Here is a 24332-nt window from a genome sequence, read left to right on the forward strand (position 1 = left end):
GAGATGGCTCTGCCTCCCTCTGACCGTGGACGCCGAAGGAACTTTCCTCTCGAAAAAAAAAAACATGCGCGAGCGTCTACTCTGGCCAAAACGACATGGGTGTTACAGGTGGCGCGATCTGGCTCTTCTTTCCCTTTTGTTTGTTTCTTTGTTTTCCAATGGTTTGGAATGCGGAAGCATCCTTCGAAACTCGCCAGTAGCCGGCGGCTGTTTCGGAGCGTGACAAATGCGGCGTGCTGACTTGACGGCACCCCGGCCCTGAGCTCGCCGCGCGCGGCGCCCGTGCAGGGGCCGGCGGCCGGTGGCGAGACCAGACCAGGCCGGACCAATGAGCCGTGGCCGTCCAGGGGCTAATCGTACGGTGCATGCGTCATGCCGATAGGACAGGTCACCGGTCAGGCTATGGCCGCGTATAAAGTTATCCGATGTTCGTGTTGTCCGAAGAAGATAGCATGTGTATTATGTACAGGTGATCCATCTTCAGACGCAGCGATCTCGTAATAAATATACAGTATACTTGTACATGGTATGGTCGACCAGTATTAGCTAGGGCGGGAGCTATCGTGCCGGCCATGGCGTGCTTTTTAATTGCGTGCGGTTCTCTCGTTTCGACAAAAAAAAAACGGGGAAAAGGAAAAGGCTTCGTTGCCTCTGTGCACATGCGATGCAATCCACGAGTGAGTGCGGCGGCGTCGTGAGCGATGTGTGGGCCTGCCCGCTACCGCGAGGCCCGGCCTGGCCCAATCCCGTCTCGCGGCTCCCCCGGCCCAGCCCACCATTTCGTTCTTTGGAAATTGTACGCGGATGGCGATTCTGGAGAGAAAAAGGCAGCCGAGCCCACGAGAGCAGAAATGCGGAGGTCGGCAGCAGAGAGAGCCAGTTGCGGCGTTGAACGGTCAGAACTGGCGTGCGGTGCCTGCGGCGAGCGACCGCCGTTCCGGTCGCAGCACACCAGACATGGCCATCGGGTTGAGCTGAGGCCGGAGTCCGCCTCGTCTATTTTCCTCGCACAGTGCTGGCTGCTTGATGGCTTCCGGGAAGCCTTCCTGTCTTTCCTTTCATTTTTTTTTTAAATGGCGGGGCATCTTGGACTCTTTGTTGCTGCACACTAGGGAGTCAGCGCTCAGCAGTGCGTGTTCAAAGCCTGACAAGTACGCCTAACTCCCTCGTCCGTGACTACTCGCCGGCAACTGAGCTCTCTCTCTCTTTCTCGCGCGCGCGCGCGCGCCGGCCGGCGACCGGACCAGGCCCAGGCCAGTGAGCTCTGTGGCCCTCTGCCCGTCCAGGCCTATGTGAGGCAGTCCTGCTGATCGCCGTCGGTTAGCCTACCAATCACGCAGAGGCAGCCACCGCGTATGTGTAGTCGATCTCGAGACGCATCGATCTCTTCGTGTCGTGCTACTAGACGACACGATCGAGTAGGCGTGAGATCGAGCCACTGCGCCTGGCCATGGTGTACTTTTCCATCGCGCGTGCTTGTCTAGCCCGTTTCGGAAAGGGGGAACAACGTAGCGTGTGTAATCCAGCCTCTGGTAGATGCCAACGCACCGTGCTTGGCTCCGTCACGAGCCCTTGTTTCGTCCCGTCCGTGGTCCGCCGCCCGTACGGCGCGGCGCTGCCCACCGGCTCATCACGAGCCCTTGTTTCGCCCCGTCCGTGGTCCGGCCGGCCGGCAGTCTCTGGCCAGACAACTGCAGGGAGCGCACCGTTAACATGTGTTCGGCCGCGTGGCATGTCGGAGCTGAGTGCTAGTCCAAATCCATCTATCATCGCCGCCTCGCGCTCGTGTAGCTAGTCCTAGTCGCGTGCCGTGGCGGCGAGCGGCGAGGCTGAGGCCAAGTGCGCGGCCGGCGCGCGGCGCCGCCTCCGGCCCGATCCTTGCTCGCTTAGCTCCTCCGCCGCTTTCCTCTCGCCGTTTCTCTCGCACGGGGAATCAAATCTGGATCGAAGTAGACCGCCGATCCCACCACCGATCAGTCCGGGGAGGGCGATCTGGCGCGGCCCCCGCCACCCATGTGCGGGCGCTCGTCGGCTTCCCCGGCTCCCCCCAACCCCACCGACCGCACTGATTGGCCTCCGCGCTACGCTGCCGCTCCGTGCCACGGCGCCGGGGGCCAGACAGCCACCAGCCCACCACGTTACGTACACGTACGCACCCGTCCACCTCATCTCGCTCTCAAGTCTCATCTCATCCCCCCCGTGCGGCCGTGCGTGTGCCCGTGTGCCGCCGCGCGCACGCGGAAAAACACGCAGGAAACCCGAGGGGAGCGGCGGACCGGGCGGGCGCGCCGGAAACAATGGGGGAAGGGGAGAACAGCCTCGTGGCGTCCTCGCGTGCGCCAAGCAGGCGGCCTGGCCGGAGCCGGGGAGGAGCGATCGATCGAGGGTGCCGAATCGCCGCCAGTCATGTCGTCCTCATCGAGTACATGCGGTTGACAATAGGCTACAGCAGAGTGTAACGTAGCGTCAGTCGTCAGACGGATGGCAAAGCACGATCACTGCCTAATTATTACGACACGCGCGACTTGACTAGTACTTAACTAGAGGTAGGAGTAGGAGTATGGTATGCTATGACTACCGGTAGCATACTGCTAGCATGTGTCCGGAACATATGTGCTGGGGGTCAACCTTGCTCTTATGTTTTCAGTGGGATGAGAAGGTTACTTTGGCTACTGATAAGATTAAGGGCATACACATATATAAAGTTCTGGTTGCTTATCATACTTGATAGCTGATCTGTCCTGTTTGGGTTTATATCTCGGGCGTTCATGATAGATCAATTCAACAGAAAATCAGAGAGGCTTTTATGCCACTGGTGATTGATAGGCTCGGCACTTTCGTGGACAATTCGGTAATGGACCAATCACAGCGTACCTTAACCGCTCCATCTAGGGACAACTAGTTAATCACCACCGAACTGCAGCTGTCCTCCACTAGCTTAAATTCCAAGATTATTGTGGGATTGGGATCGAGATCTCAAATTTTCATTTTACTACTCAAGAAGAAAAAAATCGAAATCTAATGGACACAAAACCCGGTTCTTCGAAAAAATGGACACCAACAAACCCCATTACAAAAGGTCCCAGGTTGAAGCTTTCAATGTGAGAGAGGAAATTGAGTTGAGATTTCAGGTAAAAATATTCTCCAGAAACCTCTTGGCATCCGCCCATCTCGTCTCGACACATCCGTCGGCCTCCGACGCCGCGCGGAGAAAGCGGGGAAAATCTCGCGATCTTGTGCTCGTCACGACAAGCAAAGCAAGACGGCCTCGCCGGAGCCCGGAGGCGGAGCTCGTGTTGGAACAGTAGCAGCGGCGCTAACCATGTCCTCGTCACGGCAACAGTGTGGCGTGCACGTGGTTGACTACAGCAGATCGCGACGTCACCCGGGTGGCAGCGCACAATCAGTGTCTAATTATTGCACGCTGTGGCCTCACTGTTCATGAAAAAAAACTGGGCACAACGAAATCAGCTGCCCGTACGCTTACGTCGACTGACGTAAGCGTACGTTCCTGCCAGTGCTAGGCAGCCTAGAGCCCTGGACTACAGGAAGAGCGCGTCACCTGTGCGGACGTGCGCGCTGGTCAACCTCGCTGTTCTTTTGTTTTGTTTTCGATGGCGCTGTGCGTGCTGAGAAGATTACCTGGGCTAGCTGATAAGGTTAGGGGCGTATACGAATAGTGTTTTTTATTGCTTATCATGCTTGATCGCTGGTTTGTCCTGACGAGGTTCGGTTTTTATAGCTCGGTCGTTCATGGTGGGTCGATTTAAGGGGAGTAGAATAGAGGGGTTTGGACACTGGTCATTGATAAGATCAGCTCTTCTCTTTCGTGGACAGACTGCTAATTGGACCGTGAGAGTGTGCTCCAGCCACTCCATGAAGGGGCAACTAGTTAAATTAAGAAGAAATGTCGTCATCACCAAACTGTAGCCATCCTCGCTACTTTAACTTCTAAAATTATTATTCGATACCTTTTGGGATATCAAATTTTTATTTTGTTCAAGGGAAAAAATAAACTTATGAGCATCAAACTCTAAAACGTTTTGACGAAATTCACAACATAGAACATGTTACAGGGAAGAGATTATCGTCGCATAGTCAAAATTTCTTTTTTTTTAAAAAAAAAAGCAACCGCCGGGAAATTTACCGTGCATATATCGATAGAGAAGAGATGACTTACCGTGCATGTATCGCTGCTGCTCCTTTTTATCACCAGCCACCGGCACCGCCTTTGCGTCTGGATAATGATCCGCCAGTCAAAGATAACGCATCTTACCTTTCCGCGAGGAGCGGCGCCGGCCCGGCAAGCGGAACGGAAATCCTTTCCAGCCGCCGCGGCCAGCCAGCAGACCGCCGGCTCGAGCAGGCGCGGAGGAGCCGTACGTACGGTGAAAGCCACCACCATCCCACGCGTGCGCGGCCCATCCCACGCGCCGGGGCCGCAGAGCTGCCAAAGCCTCCGTGATGCGCCGGGGCCCTCGCCGGCGGTCGTCGACGCGGTGGCTCGCCCGACACGCCGTCCGCGACGGGGACGTCCCCGCCGCTGGCGCTGCCTGCTTGAGCAGTTGAGCTGGAGCCTGCAGGCGTCACGTCACGGGCGCAATTATTTTATTCGGAAGCCAGCCCGCCAGGCCCAGGCGCCAGCGCGGGTGCCGTCGCCGTACAAGCCCGGGGGTTCCGTACGGGCGGCCTGTACCTCCCGCCCGCACGGCACCACCAGGTCCAGGTCCCCACCACTCCTCGGGGCGGGCTGGCACGCGGGCAGCGTGGCTGGCTGTGGCTGGCGTCTGGCGAGGGGGGCACGCGCGCGTGCGCTGCTGCCCCGGCCCGCGCACCGAACAGCGCGCGTGGCCTCTGGTTTTCTGCCGGCTGGGCGGTCGGGCCGGATCGGTGTGCGGTCTTGTCCTCCTCTTTTTTACCACTATAGGCCAGCGCCCAACAGGTTTTACCGGTTTTGCTGCCAGTTTACCAGCCGGCAATCACCAGCTTGACACGATTGAGATATACGAGGGTGTATGGTTTCACTCAGATTTTACTGGATCGAGTAGCAGAATTCTGCGATAGAACCGGAATTAACCGGCTGATACAATCGGAGTCCGAGGATCTCCGCCGCTAACTCCTCCAGACGCAGCCGGTCACTCTGTATTTCCTTCCCGTCCTCTCTACATCTGTGCTCACATTTTAACTTACGCACACCAGCGATCTCAGTTGGTCCGCTACTGTAGGCCAAAGTACTTGCTGTTGGGCCGCCTGTCGCGCGGAGTCCATGGAGACGTAGCTTCATCATGCTCTTCCTGCTCGGCAGACGAATCTGGAATAGCAGATGACTTCAGGTTCACGGTACTGCTATTCCTGTTCTTCCGCTGCCACGGGCGTATCGACAGCCCAAAGTTTTACTGGTGCGCCGCTCCTAATCGAGCAATTTTCTGCTGTGATCGTCTGTTTGTTCAGATCAAGTGGTTTCGGAGGAAACTGCAGAGCCAGGGATCATGCTGACCCTGACCATGCTTCATTGCTTTGGGCCATTGGTTGTATCCAATAACTAGCGCATTTCTGAAGCTAGTAATTTGGTCATGTAGCAAACGTAGGAGGGGGGAAACATGATGGGTCCAGTTCCTTGTGAGCACAGGTTGCCGCCATGGTTGTGTCAACTTTGGGGGAGAGATGGGTCGTGGTTTCGACATCTGGTTCCACGGAAGTCAAGCCGAAAATCACCATCGATGGCTTTCACCGGGACAAGGACGAGGACGATTCAGCATCCATGGACCACGGAAATCAAATCACTCGGTTGTTTCAAAAAAAAAAATCAAATCACTCAGAACTTTCCCCACGCGTTGTTAAAACGTGAGGACTATTGCCATCATCACTTAATGACAGAAAATGGGAAAGCTAATGGTGCTTAAAAAAAAAGCTTGTGTGGCTCTTGCACCTTGTACCCAAGTCTAGATGTACTGAAACTGACCTACCATTATTCTAAGAAACTGAAGCAGCACTACAGCTGTATGTATTTGTACATACGCGAACGCAAATAAATTTTAGGCCTGATTTATATATACACTGAAAATTCGAGAGCTGAGGCATGCCACATGAAGGGGATCGGAGGATAAGGGACATCATGGCAAGTTGGCTCTCGGTCAAGTGATCTGCCTATCCATGCGAAATTATTAGCTTTCTATCTGATTGGAGATGTGCTCCCTATGGTATGGATATGATTATATGAATAATTTGTCCTCCAAAAAGAAAGACGGAGAAGAACTAGCTAGCATGTGTGCCGTATGTTGATGTGAATGTGATGCCATTTACCATAGTTTGGACTATTTGATCTGGAATTAAATGGCTCGGATTAACCAAGATACAAGTCCGGTATGTGCTCTCTCTCTCTCTCTCTCTCAAGATAGGTGCTATTTCTCTGCAATGCCCATTTCTGCAATTACTACTCGTACCGTTCACCAATTGCACAACAATGCACCATTGAATTGCAATATATTATATGTGCACTTTGGTGCACGTACATTTTGTTAACGCATATATACTTCATGAAAAGATGCTATTCTCAAAAAAAAAAAACAGGCGTCGCCAAGCAGACAAGTTGACACTTCCGTCACTGCGCTTATAATTGTGCTTAATTAGGCTATCTCATTTCCATGATTGCTTGGAGGTAGCAACCAAAAGAATCTAAGAAGGAAAAAAGGGCAAGTTGTAGAACATGGGTCACGGCCTGCCCATATGGCTATACTAGTATTCTACCCATTTTATCAATTGTTTTCTATGGATATGAATGGACCACCATGGCACCCCCCACATGGCCCAAATGTATTTGCTGGGGGAAGCATAGCATTAAGTAGGGTATGACCATCAAGGGACAGACAAGCGGAGGGAGGGGCCTCTCCAACGCAGCACAAGGCGGATTTTCCCTTTGTTTTCTCAAGTTTGGAGCAGATTTGCATTTGCTACGCAAAACACAAAGAGTCAACAAGAAAAGGCCCATAGATTATTTTAGTCAAATTCTGTTAGAAGATCGCGGTTGTCAAAAGGTTGGCTGATACATATGAGAAGACGAAGGCATGGCTTCACTTCTCTCATTGTTTTATTACTATACTTAAGTTAGTATTGTTTCAAGTGAGCTATCATTTTCATCATGGATTTGGTTGGGATTGAATAAAATGAATTCCCCTAGTAATTATCAAATTTAATGCAAACAAAAACGCTCTATGCTGCTTTGAACAATTTGCATTGGAAAGTATCTATCATTTTTTCCGATCCTAATATTGTGTGAACCCCATTTTTGTTATGCATTATGAAATAGTTGGCTTAAAGCGACCAGCAATATTTGATTGTCATTAAGAACAACTGCAGTTACTTTGACCACACCAGGATTGAATAATCACCCAACTAATAACCTACCACCATATCTAGAATCCCATGCTCCCTACCAGCAATACCAGAATTAAGAATACAGTCAAGTAAATCTGAGTAAAAAATTCCTGTAAAATCATCTGGCTTTTTCCATGGCAGCTCGCGCGCATCGATCTAATCAGCCTTGCTTAGCCTCATGCCCCTCATCCCCATCTGCATCCCCTTCCTCTCTCTCTCTCTGCCCACACCATGTGTGCTCAGATTCCCCTAAATAGGTGTCTCTCTCCTGCATCAGTCCCCTCTTCCCCCTCCCTCTCCTCAGTCCCTATCCGCTGCTCCTAACAGCAGAGGCGCTCTCCCCGGCGGTAGAGTTGGAGCTGCAGCGGGGAAGAAGCGAGCTGGAGCTGGCAAGAATGATGGGCGCCAACACCATCAGCGCCGACTGCCCGTGCCCGGAGTACGCGGAGGTCGACCCCACCGGCCGGTACGGACGGGTACGGAATCGCCACCACTGCTGCAGCTCCTCCCACCACCGTTTCTCGATCCGTTTCCTCTGCTCGCCAAATCGCTGATCCGTTTCCCTGCTCCTATGCTCTGTTTTCCGCAGTTCAACGACGTTCTTGGCAAAGGCGCGTCAAAGACTGTGTAAGATCCGGCGCCTTTCCTGCCAAAGCTGCGTGGTTTCATTTTGCTTGCCCCCTGAGTCGCTGATCCGAGGTGTGTGCGCGGGGGCTGCAGGTACAGGGCGTTCGACGAGTACCAGGGGATGGAGGTGGCGTGGAACCAGGTGAAGCTGCACGACTTCCTGCAGAGCCCCGAGGATCTGGAGCGGCTTTACTGCGAGATCCACCTCCTCAAGACGCTCAAGCACCGCAACATCATGAAGTTCTACACCTCCTGGGTCGACGTCTCTCGCCGCAATATCAACTTCATCACGGAGGTGTTCACCTCCGGCACCCTCCGCCAGTAAGCGACCGACCTTCTCTGGACCTGTAGCAATTAAAGTTGTTGCCTTTTCATGTCCGGTAGCAGAGAGTCTCCTTTTTTTTCCTGAACAGTCGCAAAAGTTTCTTCTTTTTTCAGTGTGCTTGATTGGTTCTTGGACTGAATTTGATTGTGGTTTCGCGTCTGGTGGTGATTAGGTACAGGCAGAGGCACAGAAGGGTGAACATATGGGCGGTGAAGCATTGGTGCCGGCAAATCCTCAGCGGCCTGCTGTACCTGCACAGCCACAATCCGCCCATCATCCACCGGGACCTCAAGTGTGACAACATCTTCGTGAACGGCAACCAGGGCGAGGTCAAGATCGGCGACCTCGGCCTGGCTGCCATCCTCCGCAAGTCCCATGCCGTTCACTGCGTTGGTAAGCCATCTGACTAGCTCACTAGTCTGAAATGGGTCGTCTGATCACAATTGGCAATAGTTACTACGTGGATAATTGATGGAGTAGAGGTGTTGGATTGGTTGGATAGGCACGCCGGAGTTCATGGCACCGGAGGTGTATGAGGAGGAGTACAACGAGCTGGTGGACATTTACTCATTTGGGATGTGCGTGCTTGAAATGGTCACGTTTGAATATCCATATAGCGAGTGCACACACCCAGTGCAGATCTACAAGAAAGTGATCTCTGTAAGAAGATCTCTGAATCCTTTTAGCCATTTGAAGCTATTGTTTTGGATGTGTATGCCTGTGGTTGGAAATAATTTTACTGATCTCAGCTAGTGGTTTTGTTTGGTAGGGTACTAAGCCGGAAGCTTTGTACAAGGTGAAAGATCCAATGGTGAGGCGGTTTGTTGAGAAGTGCCTGGCGACGGCATCTCAGAGACTCTCAGCGAGGGAACTGCTTGAGGACCCCTTCCTCCGGGTTGATGACATGACTTTTTCTTCAGAGGATGGAGATTATAATTTGACAACCAGATATGTACGGCAGCCTTCGTACCTAGGGCATACCTATAGCAATGGCTCCATGATGAGTAATGGATTCTCAGACAGCATTGATGAAGATGCTCTAACTGAAGATAGATGGGATTGCGAGGATGATGACATGAAAGGCCAAGATGGCATTAACCTCTTCAATGAGGAGCACGAAGATGAGCCTCTTGGCAATGTGGATATCACAATCAAAGGGAGAAAGAGTGAAGATGGAGGCATCTTCCTCAGATTACGGATTTCTGATAATGATGGTACGCACAAATGTGTAATGCACTAAATCCTGAGGATTGATTCAGTATATGAAAGTTTGATTCGGTATATGAAAGTTATTTTTTCATTTTGCAGGACGGGTACGAAATATCTATTTTCCTTTTGACATTGAGGCTGACACGGCACTTAGCGTCGCAACAGAAATGGTGGCCGAGCTGGATATAACTGATCATGAGGTTACTCGAATAGCTGACATGATTGATGGTGAGGTCAGTGCATTGGTGCCAGATTGGAGGCCTGGTCCGGGCATAGATGAAGCTCCTGACACTTCATACTGCCATAATTGTGGATCCAATGTGTCGTCGTGTGGTTCACTTTATGCCTACATGTCATCAGCTCGTCAAGGTTGCCAATGTGCGGAGCTACATGGCCGCTTTGAGGAGATCACATTCCAAGCCGATGGGGAGCAGTGTGATTTGCAGGAATCTGCAGGAAGCTCTGACGATGGAGGTGGCCAGACAGAGCATTATGTCAAAAGCAAGGATTCCACTCACGTGAATGGTTTCGTACAGATTGGTAGAAGAGATCCTTCTAATCAGCTTTGCTTTAGTTCTTTCCAAGAGCAGTCATGTTCATCTAATCATTATGAGAACGACACTAACCATAACATGAATGGGTTTGACATGAACCATGAGGTAAAGATTGCCAAGTACAAAGCAAGGAAGATGGCACAGTTGAAGAGGGCTATCCACCCATCTCTTGACTTTGACAATGCATATGGAGTAAACAGGATGAAGCCTTCGTTGAACAAGCTGCAATCTTTCCATGTAGGAAAGAACCACAATTTTCGTGTGCCGACCTGTGACAGAAGCCCCGATAAAGGAAGCACCGATTATCATTCTAACATGATCAGCCAAGGGTGGCAGAGCAAGCACCCCAATCCGGGAGCCCAGAGGGCCCGGCATTATGAGGTTGACGCTGCTGGGAGCAATCCGGATTGTATGTTTACAGCCAGGCGCTACTATACCGGGGCTCAGTTGCCACCGGATCTCCCGAGAACCAAATCTGTACCCATGAATGCTGTCGATGCCTGAAATGCTTTCTTGCCCTGTAAATTTTATAGAGTGTACATTTGTTTTGGTTCTTTTTGTGTCCATTATGAAAAATAGTTGTTGGGAAGGAGACTGAATGTGACTGGGGTTGCCTGTAGATTAAGGCTGAGCTGTGTAAATTTTCCCATCTTGTGAATGCAGAGGCCAGAGAGGTTGTTAGGCTGTACAAGTGCAATCTGCATCATTTGCCCCCACTGGGCAGCCTGTTTTATCCTCCTTAATATAAACAATAGCCACTCTTTCTCATCTTCGGAGTTCAGACATGCAAAGTTACTGCTAGTTGATTAGGCAGAAAGCAATGCATAGTGCTAGAGCTGAATCACACGATCAAAATCAGGAACTGGAGCTCTGTCCTTGCCTGGTACTACATGACACCTATGAAATAGGCATCCATCTTTCCTAGTTGCAGTTGAATATACATCAAATGTGCATCAAAGGTACAGACATGCCAGCCTATGCATTTGCACTGCCAACTGCTTCGTGGACGCTGCACTAATCAATTGACCCTTTCATGACATGACTCATCCTGATCATTTGGCATTTGGCAGCCCCACACTACACAAAAGAGAAGATTTCTTTGATTCTTTCTCGGATGCCCTTGTTTAAAATGCGTTTTTCTCGTGAGACGTAAGAGACGGAAATTGTTGGGAGTATCGACAAATATTTGCACATCACTGTACAGAAGCCTCTTATTGAAACATTTTTGTGGCTGAATAATTTCTTTGTCCAGTAAAGGATGCTCACCACATGCAGCCTGATAATTCAGTAGCCTAGATCTAGATGGCTAGGAGACGCCGCCGTTGGTCCATATCTTGGGATTTGCAGGCTTGCAACTTGCCAGCTTGGCGTGCTGGGGAGCAGGACAAAAGGGTCCATGCATATCTCGCCATGGATAATTTATGGAGGAAACTTGGTGATCTTGTTTGGAGTTGTAGGTGATCATTTTCAGCTTATCCTCTCTTTGTGTTTGCAACATCTATCTATCTATTATGTTAATAAGAGAGTGTTAAAATAAGCCACCACGTTTGCCGAGAGGATCTAAAAATTTCCACATTAATCTAAAAAAGTGAAGGATTTGCACCGTTGGATTTTATGAAGATCCAACGGTCTAGATTAACTCAAAGTTCATATCAAATATTATTACTAAATAGCTAATTTCGAAACTAAAAGAAGGAAAATTTGGACATGACAAAAAAGTCCATACCGAATATGATTGGTAAATAATTAATTCTGAAATTAGAAAAAATAAAAATTCTAAATGCCCATGATGAGAGACGATATTATAAAGATGACATGCATAATATTAATTAAGATTGTAGCTCACTGTTGTTATTAGATAGAAAGAATAGAATTAGTGCTAGCTATGTCCAGAGGACCTAGATGACCGTGCCAAATAATAGAACAGAGGAGGTGACGCCATCGTCTGGCTGTTCCAACAGAACGAAACCGAAGTCATGAAGCAATGCAAGACCGCGCGCCAGCCAAGATGATGGATTAGAGATGCTGCCCCGGCGACATACTTGAAAACATCTTCGACCGCCTCCCGCCCTGCCGTCTCGCAGCATCACGCCGCGTCCGCAAGCACTGGTGCTCCGTCATTGATACCAGACGGCCGCTGCGCGTGGACCTCCTCCCTCTCCGCCTCGACGCCTTCCACTGACGTAGGCAGACCCTCCTCCTACCCTTCCCGTCTATCTTCGTGCGCGCCTTGATGGCGCACCGGATCGGCTCCGACGACCGTCTCGACTTCTTGGACAAGTTCCACCATCTGGAAGTCTGGGACCACTGCAATGGTCTGCTCCGGGTTAACAGGATGGTGGTCAACCACGCGACAATGGGTCTAGAAACTTTCACATTAATTAATTTAAAAAAAGAAAAAAAAATTATACCGTTGAATTTTATAAAGATCTAACATTCTAAGAGACCATATCAAATACTATATCTAAATAACTAATTTTGGAACTAAAAATAGAAAAATTAGAACATGACAAAGAGTCCATACCAGATACTATTAGTAAACATGTAAAGTTAGATTTAAAAAATAAGAAAATTAGAACATAACCAAAGAGTCCATATCGAATAAAGTTAGTATATAGCTGAATTCAGAATTACTAAAATAAGAAAACTAGCAATGACAAAGGAGTTACTATAATTACATCGCTAAAATTTGAAAATAAAAGCATAAGAAAATTAGTAGTTGACCAAAAAATCCATATCGAACACGACTAATAAATATATAAATTCAAGAAGTATAAAATAGAAAGTAAATTAATAGTTAATTTGTACGGGGATTAAGAAGCAAATTAGGAAGGAAAATTGCTTAAAAATAGTATGGGTCAAATAAAAATAATAAATAACAAATTTGAGTTAAAAAAAGAATTATAAGTTCACAAACATTTCATGTCAAATATAATTAATGAATAGCAAAATTAAGAATTAAAAATAAGAAAAATATTAGTTAATTTGTATATAAATTTAAACAAAAATAGTTAAATGAAAATATATGTTAAATATAACTACTATAAAACTAAATTTCGAAAACAAATATTAAAAATAGAATATTTTTATTTCTATTGAGTTGCGAAGTAAATTATGTAAATAGCCGCGTAAATTTATTTAAGCTACATTTAAAATATAGCTTCAAATTTTCACACTAATAGAAAAATATATACCATATTAAATTTTTTAGTAATCTAACGGTTTAAGTTAATCATTGAGTTAGTTGAATATGATTAATATATACTTTAATTTGAAACTAAAATAATAAAAATTTTTATTATTCGATATGAATTAGAGTATAACAACTTCGTAACGGCAATTGCCACCTTCTAACATTTAGTTTTTCTATAGTATTAATTTGAAAAATTTTAGAAAGATGCATGCTTCCACTTTTGTTCGAGTTACAAATATATAAATATTAATTATTACAGATCAATCATCATTTATCGAAAGCTAAGTAGTGGCTTGACTATGTCATTCATCGAGTCTTGCATGCCCTTCATTATATTATCAATATATTAAACACCAGTACCTTTGATGATAACACAAGTAACCTTGATGATTATTAGGGTATATTTGCTTGACTTCTCCAATAGCTTCTCCAATAGTTTTTGGTAAAGTTCTACAAAATACATAAAAATAAAATGACTTCGCCCAGGAAACCCAAATAAAATTTCAGAATGGCTTACAATAGAGAGGAGTAGAAAATAAAATAACTTTGTTAGCTTCTTCTCACTCCTTAAGTTGTAAAGTGTTCTCGGAATTATCCCATTGCCATTAAAAAGCTCCTTAGTAAATATTTTTAAAAACAGTTTTGACTTCACAAAAAATTTTGTTTCACCAGCGAAGCCAAAAGTAAAGAAATTTTAGGAGACGAGACCTAACCAAATGAGCCGTTAGGTGCAATTTAGGGAGTGTGTTAACAACTTAAAAAATCATTGGAATGGCTATGGGGAAGCACAATTTAAAAACATTAATTTATTAGGAAATACTATGAGTAAAATAAAGTGGAGAAAAAAGTTAACGTGATTCAGATTTGATGACGACTATAGAGGACAGTGAACATAAAGGAGAAGATTACCTTGCCAGCTGTAATAGTAAATTTGTAGAGCCTCTACACTATATATGATGGGAAAAAGATACAGCGATCATAAGATAACATAGTTGCATGTATGCATAAAAACTTAGGAATTGAAGATGGAAAAATAAAGATAAAAGCTAGCTACCGGCCCTATTTGCGAGGGCCACCTTCTAGTTATCTTATTAAAGGAGTGTTAAAAGCAGTCACCACGTTCACTAAGAGGAGGTAGAAATTACCATATTAATCTAAAAAAGAGAAGAAACCTACACCATTAGATTTTATGAAGATGTAACGGTCTATATTAACTTAAAGAGTTCATACCAAATATGATTAATAATATATAATTTCAAAATTAAATATTAAGAGCAAAGAGTCCTTGCCAAATATGATCAGTAAGTAGTTAAATTTTGGAATTCAAAAATAAGAAAATAAGGAAATTTGAAATTCAAAAGGTCGTCTGCTTCTTCACGTGGAGCCGCACGGAAACGGACTCATCCTCCGCGACAGCCGCCTAGCTCCCGCACGTGCCTTGCCTACCAATTTTTGTTCGCTTGGAGTCTGAGCAGTTTGTTTTGTTCTTGCTGTCCAATTCCGTGGGTAAACCAATTTGGAAGCTCCATGATACAGCAAGATCCAGCGGCCATCGTCATGGTTGTTGTCAGCATGCGCGCCTTCATTATTGCTGCCCCGAAGCTGCAGCACACTACAGGCACCCGATGGACCAATCATCTTCTAGGATGGCGAGTGATGAGCGGCGTGTCATGGCTCAAGTGGTGGTGGCAAGAAGGTCAATCGAGGATGAACAAGCTAGGCGAGGCCGTGCACGAGCAAGCTCTCGAGGCTCAGTTGGCGAGGGAGGAAGGGGAGAAAGGAGAGAGCAGTGTGAGAAAGAAGAAGATAGGAATATTTTGGTCTAGATTTTTCTTATAAACGTATCGGGGAGATAAGTAATGGTATATCTTTAAAAAATATAAAATTATAATGGTAAGCTTAACATATCATGAATAGTAATGGTATATTTTTAAAGTGTGATAATTGTAATGACATATATCCAAAAGCCACCATGTTCGTCGAGAGAAGTTAGAAATTACCACGTAAATCTAAAAAAAGAGAAGAACCTACACCGTTGGATTTTATTAAGAGCTAATAAAAAAGTGATGGACAATATTAATGTTTAAATTAATCCAAAGAGTTTCTTGAATACAATTAATATGCAGTTTAACTTGAAAGGAAACAATATAAAATCTGTAGTATTATATATGAATTTGGAGAGAAATAGAAAAATGAAAGGTCCACGTAAATAAAAATAATAATAAATCTTAATTATAATAAAGAATGAATTACTTAAATAAAGGACACACGTTCCATAATTTTCATGATAGCCATTTGTTTTCATGCTACTATCACCATGGTACATCTTTTCTGAACGGTTAGCTATTGATAATTGTTAGGGTCTATTTGTTAGAATTTCTTCAACGGGTAAAAGTAAAACGACTTCACACAAGAGGCCCATGTAAAGCCTCAAAAGAACCTACACTACAGTGGAGGAGAAAAAGGTAGTTTGATTGCCTTCTCCTCCCGCCCTAAGCACTAAAATGTATATGGAATACCATTACCACTAAGAAGGTATTTTTCTAAATATTTTTCTCCATAAAAAAAATTCTTCACCATTGAACCAAAGCTAAAATTATTTTAGAAAGATCCAAAGTCGTACCAAATAGACACTTAGTTTGTGCGTCCGTCTATCTTTTGTTCGCGTTATTATAAACTAAAAGATTATGAGATAGCGTAATAATAACCACAATGGAAAGCATTCAAGTGACCATGGACAGAAACACAATTTAGTAACAGTAACTTATTAGGAAGAACTATGATCAAAAGAATAGAAAGTAAAAAAAGTTAAAGCAAGAGTGATGATGATCATGGAGAAATTAGTGGGTTGGCCACAAACAAGTATAGCATGCATGGGGCTGTAGGTATTGGAGATTGGAGAGTAAAGAAAAAAAAACAGATTAGTTATTATTACTTTGTACATTGAACTACTCATGTAGGTCTTCTCTAAAAATGCGAGGATAATTTTGTATGCCCATTGATCAAACTCTTATGAAAAAGGCATATAGCCAGTCAAATATTAAAAAACTATATTCTTGCAAAATATATTCTATATAGACATGAGGCGCAAGAAAAAATAAAAAAACTATGTTTGTATATAAGACATTACCGTTTCTCCTGAATTCACGTACATAGTGTTTCAAAGAAAATAGTCAAAGAACTAGTCAAAGAACATGACAGATGAGAAAAGATATAGATAATTTATTAATTTAGACCATCTAGAAAAATAATTGTAATGACATCATTTAAATTGTATCTATTTTTAAGTAAAAAAAGTAACATATAGAATAACAAAACTAGCTAACCCGCGCTATTTGCGCGGGACACCTTGCTAGTTTTTTTTTTTAAACTGAAGTATATTGACAGTGCCTAGGTCAGTTACCGTTTATGTTTTATGTGCCATCAACGAGCAGGAGCAAAGAACAGCTTGTCGTCGGATTTGAAAACCAGTTTAAGTTGAAAATAAAATCTGACACTTCAATGTCTATGCTGAAAAAAAAACTGACAGTTCAATTTTATCAAATCAGATGAATACAACATGTGGTTAACCTATATATCAAAGTGGTTCCTTATGATGACGACAATTTTGCGGTCATGAAAAGTGGTGATTAAAATGTGCTTCTGAAGACGAGTCAAAGAAGACAGTTTTAAGGAACTCCAAAACCCTGGTAAAGTGTCTAATAATGAGTGCTCCTACATCTAATCAACTAACTTTGTAAAGGTAGTGTGGACTGTGGATGCTTACATATATTCTGATAAGATGGGCATCAAAGTGGGTGAGCACCAAGGTAGGCCGAGGGCGGTAGGAGATGAAAGGCTGAAAGGCACAGCACTGCCCTTTCTAACTTCCCATTGAATAATTCAGTTAGCTGATCTGCTGGTGGCCCTGTGCTCCGGCCCCAAAATCCGGGGGGGAGGGGGGCGGGGGTGGGCGGCTCTCCTTCCCGGCTGCTTTGTTTGGGGGCATCACACTTTGCTGGGCGTTTACTTCAGAGGCTTCAGCAGCAACTGAACATACAGAATTCTATACACAAGACAACTGATCAAGCAAACTTTTGTTATTGTTGTCTCCCAATATGACGTCATCGTGGTTCAATTCCCCCCAAAAGGATATGTTTGGATAGGTGGAGGCGGCTAAGAGGAAGTCCTGCAAATCGAGGCTGTTTGATTCTCTGGAAAACCCAGCTACTAGAAGCATGAGCCTGAAGAGAGAACCTAACTTTTCTGATACAGCATGACAAACTGGTCTGGCAAAAGCAAGCGTAGGAGCAGACCATGGAAAGGCTATGGCCTTATCCAGAAATGCAGATGAGGACGCTGCTTTCTTGAGAACAACCACCAATGGCCGGATTGCTAGATAGGGGTAGATTGAGTAGAGATGCAATGCAAGAGTCTATTGTTTGCTACCTACACTAGACCTGCGGTGTCCCCAACCTAAACCAAGCATTCTTTTCTCACACGGCAGCAGGATACCATGAGAGGATATGAAGGAAAGCTCCTCATACCGGCCGATACACTGCTCCTAGCATCTCTGCAGAAAGGAGAGCCTCCACACATTTTTCTTCAGAGGGGAAAAAAAGATGATATCCGCAACTGGAAGTCTGAAACACGAGTTTTTGGCTTCCTGGAATGCTGTGTTGCGCAGCCAAAGCTGCTGTCGGACTTGATAAGGCGCGAGGCTGCTTTCTGCAAAGCTGCCTCGTCACTCATCACTTAATCCTGGGGTTAAAGCAGAGTGCATGAATCTTTTTTTTGTTTGAAAGGAGCGTGCATGAATCTTGGCCGTAAGCTTTGGACCTGCACACTAGCTAGCCCAACGGTGACGGTGACACCGATGCCTCGCCTAATTCGGCGTCGTGGTTCATGAACTTTGCGCCGATGTTCGCGCGCTTGTGCCCGTGGATCGAGTTGGGCGTGTAAAGCTCGTTGGGTCGGTAAGAACGGCCAGAAATGTTTCACAGGAAGATTCCTGCATCAGCTAGCAAAACTGTTTTTGTCATGGTTCAGTTGTCAGTTTCAACTTTCAACCGGATACAGATACAGTATATTATCAGGTTTTACTAATCATCAGACTGTTTTTTTTTTGCATATGGTCAAGATGAGAACACTGTGAAACTTAGGTATGCCTGATGAAGGACATGAAAAAGAGTAGAGGAAGAAGTCAATAGAAATATGAACAGCGAGCACATAACTGCTCAAGTTCTCACGGAGCACACTGTCACTGCAGTGACGGAATTGCAGATAGTCACCTGAAGGAGCGTCTTCCTTTCATGAATCACGGCCCAAGAGCGAGCGGTCGTGGTTTCGTCTTCCTTCCCCGCGTCGCTGGCCGCCGCTGCCGCCGACCCTGCTCGCCACCGCCACTGCCGTCGTAGCCGAGAGCTCAATGTGACTCCCACGGGTCACCGGTTATCCTTCACGGCCCATGGCCCACGGCTCTTGCCACCTCGCCGCACCGCCCACACCCAGCCACCTCCGCCTGCTACCCTACCGCCGACGACCTCCCTCTATGGACGGGTACACCGGAGACAACCCAACCCCGCCGAGGAAGAGCTGGGCTGAAATTGTAATTGGACTGAAATCATCTGAAAATCGCGAACAGGGGATGGCATAACGCAAGCAACATATAGCTCCCACGGTGCTCCAGCACAGGAGGCATAAGGTTGGGCTCTTCTTGGGCTCAGATGTTGGGCGGGCACTTTAATGGGCTTAATTCTAGGTCACGGCGCGGTCCGGTCATCATCAGGTTGGGTTATTATGGGCTTCAACGCGTGGAACCGGCCCAGTATAAGAAATCGCGATTCGCCACCAGTATATAGCGGTAGCGGGTAAGGTTTTTTGCCATTTCTAGGTTTCCGTCCCGCCGCCGCCACCGCCGCCGCCGCCACTTGTCACTCGCTCGCTCTCCCTCCTCGCCGCCGCCCCGCAACCCGCGCAGCGCCGTCCGTCGCCATGGGCCGCATGTACGGCCCCGGGAAGGGCATGTCCTCGTCGGTGCTGCCCTACGCTCGCTCCGCGCCCGGGTGGGTCAGGTCGTCCGCGGCGGAGGTGGAGGACGCGATCGTGCGCGCCGCCAAGAAGGGCCAGCTGCCGTCGCAGATCGGCACGCTGCTCCGCGACGCGCACGGCGTGCCGCTGGTCCACGGCGTCACGGGCCGCAAGATCCTTCGCGTGCTCAGGGCCCGCGGCCTCGCGCCGGAGGTGCCCGAGGACCTCTACTTCCTCATCAAGAAGGCCGTCGCGATCAGGAAGCACCTGGACAGGAACCGGACGGACGTGGACGCCAAGTTCCGCCTCATCCTCGTCGAGAGCAGGGTCCACCGCCTCACCCGCTACTACCGCCGCGCGAAGAAGATCCCCGCCTCCTGGAAGTACGAGTCCATCACCGCGAGCACTCTGGTGGCTTGAGTGACGGTTTCGTTTGAGCTTCGTGGTTCCTGTGAATTGATTATCTACACTTCTCGAGTTTACCTTAAACCTAAATTAAGTGATAGTAGTACCTTTTTGGTATGTAAGGTGTTAAATTTATCTGCCTCGTACACCTAGGAAGAAGTATGTATCTTGAGAGTTTATGAAACTGGATCAGTTTTTAGTCCTTTGGAGCTAGATTGCTCAAAATGGTTTGGAGTTGGGTTCAACCTTGAGCAGGTTGGTAATACTTTGTATGGACGTATACTCATCAAAGGTTCAGAATGAAGCAAGAGAATTGGTGGTATTCTGTTTGCAACCTTTTCTGCTTCGTTATGTTGATTGCACAATTGGTACATGGTACATTGTTCTTTGGTGACTTGCTTAATTAACTATTCTAATTGTTTGGGAAGAGACTGGGCCACTGATAGCAGCATTGGTTGAGAAGCCTACAAGGAGATGTTGATACTTAGGTTATGTATTAGTCACCTATTAATTGCTTGGGAAGAGGCTGGGCCACTGGATAGCAGCATTGGTTGAGAAGCCAACAAAGAGATGCTGATTCTTAGGTTATGTCGGTGTCCTTATTCCAAATGATCTGTGCAATTTCGCGCTGTCCAATTTGGAGTTTTAGGTTTTGGTTCTACAGGCATTTACAGGTGCATGGGGTGCTCCCAATGGAGAATTGGGATGTATGGTCACGATTTTTGTGTGTAATTTATCTCTTGTACATGGTCTCAGAGGGGGCATCTAAGAAGCTTAAGAAGTTGTCTGAGTACTGGTGGTTTTGTTTCTGTTTGGTTCAAGTGCCAGTAATTTTAGGTCCATGTTAGGTGACCATGCAATTGTAGTTCTATCCGTCTATTCTGTTCCAGAGTAATTTCGTTAGGTGATCTTGAAGGTCGGGATCTCCTTGTTAGGATATCATGAAATTTGGAATGAGTATTATCTTGCATTTTAGAGCTATCGATTTTGGATGGCTAGGTTTTCATTGACATGTCTACGTTCAGACTTCAGAGCATGTCTACTTCTGGTTTGGCCGTCTCCTTGCTGAGGGTCCAGCAACATGGTTGCATTCACTAACAGCCCACTAGGGTTTTTAAGAATTTGAGTCCAAAGGATAAAAGACTTTTTTTTTGTTTATTTTTAATCTTGTACATCGTGTGAGAGGGATACCACTAAGAACATTCCAAAGACTTGCTTTCAGAGTAGTGGTGTTTCCGTTTCTGTTTGGTTGCCTTTGCACTAAATTTAGGTCCAAGAGCTGTATATAATTTGTATATAGTGAGCTTGAATGGTGGTAACTCCATATCTGGTTATCATGCAATGTGGAGTGACTGTTTGCATTTGCATTGTCGAGTAAAACTATTGAGTGGCAAGGTTTTCTTTGCATTTCTTTGTTTTGGACTTTTGGCTGGCTGTCATATTGTAGTTTAGGTCAGGTCTACTTCTTGTTTGGGATGATGTTTCCTTTTCCAAGAATCCAGTGTAACATAGTGCCATAGTATAGCTATTATTTCCTTGCTACCAGCTCACTTGGAATACTTGGTGAAATTGTTTTGAGAATCTTTTGACCAAAGTGATTCTGGATTTGGGGGGCAAAGTATCTAGTTAGACTTTGTACTACTTTGTGGTTATATATCCCAAAGATCTGAGAATCTGATACACAATCCCTTTGCTCCAACATGTGTGGGGTGCTTCACATGTAACAACTAGACATCTCGTCATCATATATTTTGTGGCTGCATATAATTTTTAGCACCTAATTAGAAAGGCTAGCCCCATCCATGCTTAACAATGATTGATCAAATAAAGCATCTGCGCTTTATCATGTGGATGCCCTGTTGGCTGGTGCTTGTAGCGCTGGGAATTGTTGTCGCATGTACGCCGCTGGTCCAAATAATGCCGCATGATTTTCTATCCAGCTGGATGCTTGATTTGAATTGATCGCGGAGATCGTCTCTATGTGCAAAGCAGTTGAACAGGGATTCAGAGTGTTGCAGTGTTTGGACTGTTTTGATCACAGCTCCTGTCTTCTTCAGAGTTGGTTTCAGTTGCTGAAACTACTTTGTATGATCTCAACTTTCAAGTAATGAGAAACTCATATCCTGGTGAATGATTAAATCAAGTTGGATAGTTGGTTTGCATATAATACATATATCTTACTGGATGTGCAGACTAGTTTTTGGGAGAGATGCTGCTCAACATAATGCTATGTGTTGGACCACTTAACCACTAGTTTACCACAACTGTATGCCTCGCTTGGATAGCTCATCTTATTGGTAGACCATGCTTTGGTACTCATGTTTGCACATGTTAGCAAGCATACTTGTACTGCCGAGGTGAGGTCAAAGTCGATGGATCGAGATGCCATCTACTGCGCTCTGCTTCAGATGTGGTCTGATGGAGAAAAATTAACTGAGAGCGTACTCGCATGTTCTGGTCAAAGCTGGGCAAGAATTCCCTGATGCCGCCAAGTGCACGATAAACAAGGACGTTGCTGGTACACCTTGCCATTTGTTTACGGGATAAACAAGAGATCGCCGGACATGTTGCCATGGCGCCGTCTGATCGGGCAGTTCATCGCCAAGCATTTTTTATAGCTGGATCCAACAGCTTCCGAGCCTGCAAATCTGCATAAATGTTTATGCTCGTTCAGGCAGTTGGGTGTCCAGCATCTCTCAGAGTCTCATCGGCTTACTAGTACATCTCTTCTCCGGCGCTAGCTAGCTATCTCCCTCTTTTCCTCCTGCTCGCGCTTGTTGTTCTGTTCCCATGGCCAGCCTCGTGCACCAGGCGTCCATGCCGGCGAGGGCGATGGCGGCGTGCGACGAGGAGCTGGTGCCGCAGGGCTTCAGCTGCTTCGGCCGCTCGCTGTCGCGGGCGTCGTCGTCGAGCCGGCTGGAGTACAGGGGGCTGCAGCAGCAGCAGCCGGAGCAGGGCGAGGAGAGGCGCGCCGCGCAGGACGCGCGGTCGGCGCGCGCCAAGCTGCGCTGGAAGGCCGTGGCGCAAGAGATCATGGCCAAGGGCGGTGGCAGCGGCGCGCGGCGGAGGAGGCAGCAGCAGCAGCAGCTGGCGGCGTTCAGCTACGACTCCCGGAGCTATGCGCTCAACTTCGACCAGGGCGCCGCCGAGTAGCAGCGCGCCTTCCCTGCCTGCACGCCGCCGTCTGACCCGGCGTGCGGATCTATCGGAGCCTGAGGCAGACGCGCGATGGCGTGTGCGTGGGCGCATGCACGGCGAGCGGCCGGCGAGCCGGCGCTGATGACCCACCACCACCAGTATAACGCGTCGCGTGTACGGCCCCGGGAAGGGCACGCATGCCCTCTTCCGGTCGGTGCTGCCCGATACGCGATCGTGCTGTGGGGTGGGTCAGGCCGGGCCGCTGCAGAGCGGAGGTGGAGGACGCGATCGTGGCGCGGCGCAAAGGCGGAGGCCGACATGCCGTCGCAGGTCGGCACGGTGCTCCGCGTTCGTCCTCCACTGATGCTTTAATGTTTCTACAGTGTTGAGAAAAGCATTGGGGAACTGGGGATCACCGTACCAAACTATGAGGAGTGAAATAGCTACTGCTAGCTTTCGTTGGAATGTTGCAAGGGAATCTGTTTCGAGTTTGTGAGATCATTGTGTTTTTGCCACTGAGGAGTGAAACAAAGCATCTGCGCACTGCGCTATATCATGTGGGCGTCCTTTTGGCTGGTGGCGCTGGGAATTGTTGTTGCGTGTACGCCGCCGCCTGCGATAACGCTGCATGATTCTCGATCCTGTTGGATGCTTGATCTGGATGGATTGCAGGCATCGTCTGCACTTGCTGTGGGGATTGGTTTTGTGAATCTCTTGGCTCAAAGCTGTTCAACAGGGATCTGATGTGTTGCGGTTTTTGGTTGCTTTGATCATTGGTCTGTGTTCCTTAGAAGGTTTCAGTTGCTGAAATTCTTAGAACAGTGAATGGCTCAATTAAGTTGGGTAATTAATTGGTTTGCATATACCCAACATAATTCTAGTGTGTGTTGGACCACTTGACTACCTCTTCACCACTACCGTTTGACCAGAAGACGTTCTGAGTCTCGAACCACATCTGAAACATAGCAAGAGATGGCATCTCGATCCATCGACCTGAGCTCAGCGGTACACACCTTTGCTTGCTAACATATGCAAACATGAGTACCAAAGCATGTTCTGGTCAAAGCCGGGCAAGAATTCTCTAATGCCGCCAAGTGCAGGAAAAACAATGACTTTGCATACAGAAGAGAATGTCGTCGGTGGGGGACTGTGGTGCCGCCGGCACGGAAGTCCGACGATCGACCGACGACCGCGGCAATGGCATCCATCCAGGACCTCTTTTGTGCTCACCGTTTCACCACCTGTCGGCGGTCAGATCTCCGGCTGCCTGCACTGCAAGAACTAATCCTCCACGTCGAGGCCGGTGGAGACCCGCCAGAAGAACCGGATCAGCGTCGACGACGTCGTGTCGCGCCCGGCAAGCAGGAAGCTGCCGGTGACCACGCCCCCGGAGGTTCTCGTCGCTCGCGGTCGCGGCGGAGCGCGACAGGACGTGGGAAGTCGTCCCGGACTGGCTGACCGGCGCGACGGCGCTCCGGCGAGCCACGGCATGTAGCGG

General features: G+C 47.3%; 3 protein-coding genes across 3 annotated transcripts; all 3 read left to right on the top strand.

The window, feature by feature from the left end:
- The first annotated feature begins 7575 nt into the window (after positions 1–7575).
- Positions 7576–10593, top strand: LOC112880544 (probable serine/threonine-protein kinase WNK1). The gene is made up of 7 exons (XM_025945213.1): positions 7576–7850; positions 7964–8001; positions 8095–8322; positions 8499–8719; positions 8829–8986; positions 9096–9540; positions 9635–10593. Exons 1-7 carry the CDS (start codon positions 7770–7772, stop codon positions 10591–10593), a joined length of 2130 nt encoding a protein of 709 aa, XP_025800998.1. The 5' UTR covers positions 7576–7769.
- Positions 10594–19141: 8548 nt separating this feature from the next.
- LOC112881831 (40S ribosomal protein S13-1-like) lies at positions 19142–20030 on the top strand. The gene has a single exon (XM_025946714.1). It carries the CDS (start codon positions 19256–19258, stop codon positions 19709–19711), a length of 456 nt encoding a protein of 151 aa, XP_025802499.1. The 5' UTR covers positions 19142–19255; the 3' UTR covers positions 19712–20030.
- Positions 20031–21860: 1830 nt separating this feature from the next.
- On the top strand, positions 21861–23385 carry LOC112882689. Its single transcript, XM_025947805.1, has one exon. The coding sequence runs from the start codon at positions 22487–22489 to the stop codon at positions 22847–22849; it is 363 nt and encodes a 120-aa protein (XP_025803590.1). The 5' UTR covers positions 21861–22486; the 3' UTR covers positions 22850–23385.
- The last annotated feature ends 947 nt before the right edge of the window (positions 23386–24332 follow it).

Source organism: Panicum hallii, chromosome 2, assembly GCF_002211085.1.
Source record: "Panicum hallii strain FIL2 chromosome 2, PHallii_v3.1, whole genome shotgun sequence".
NCBI lineage: Eukaryota > Viridiplantae > Streptophyta > Magnoliopsida > Poales > Poaceae > Panicum > Panicum hallii.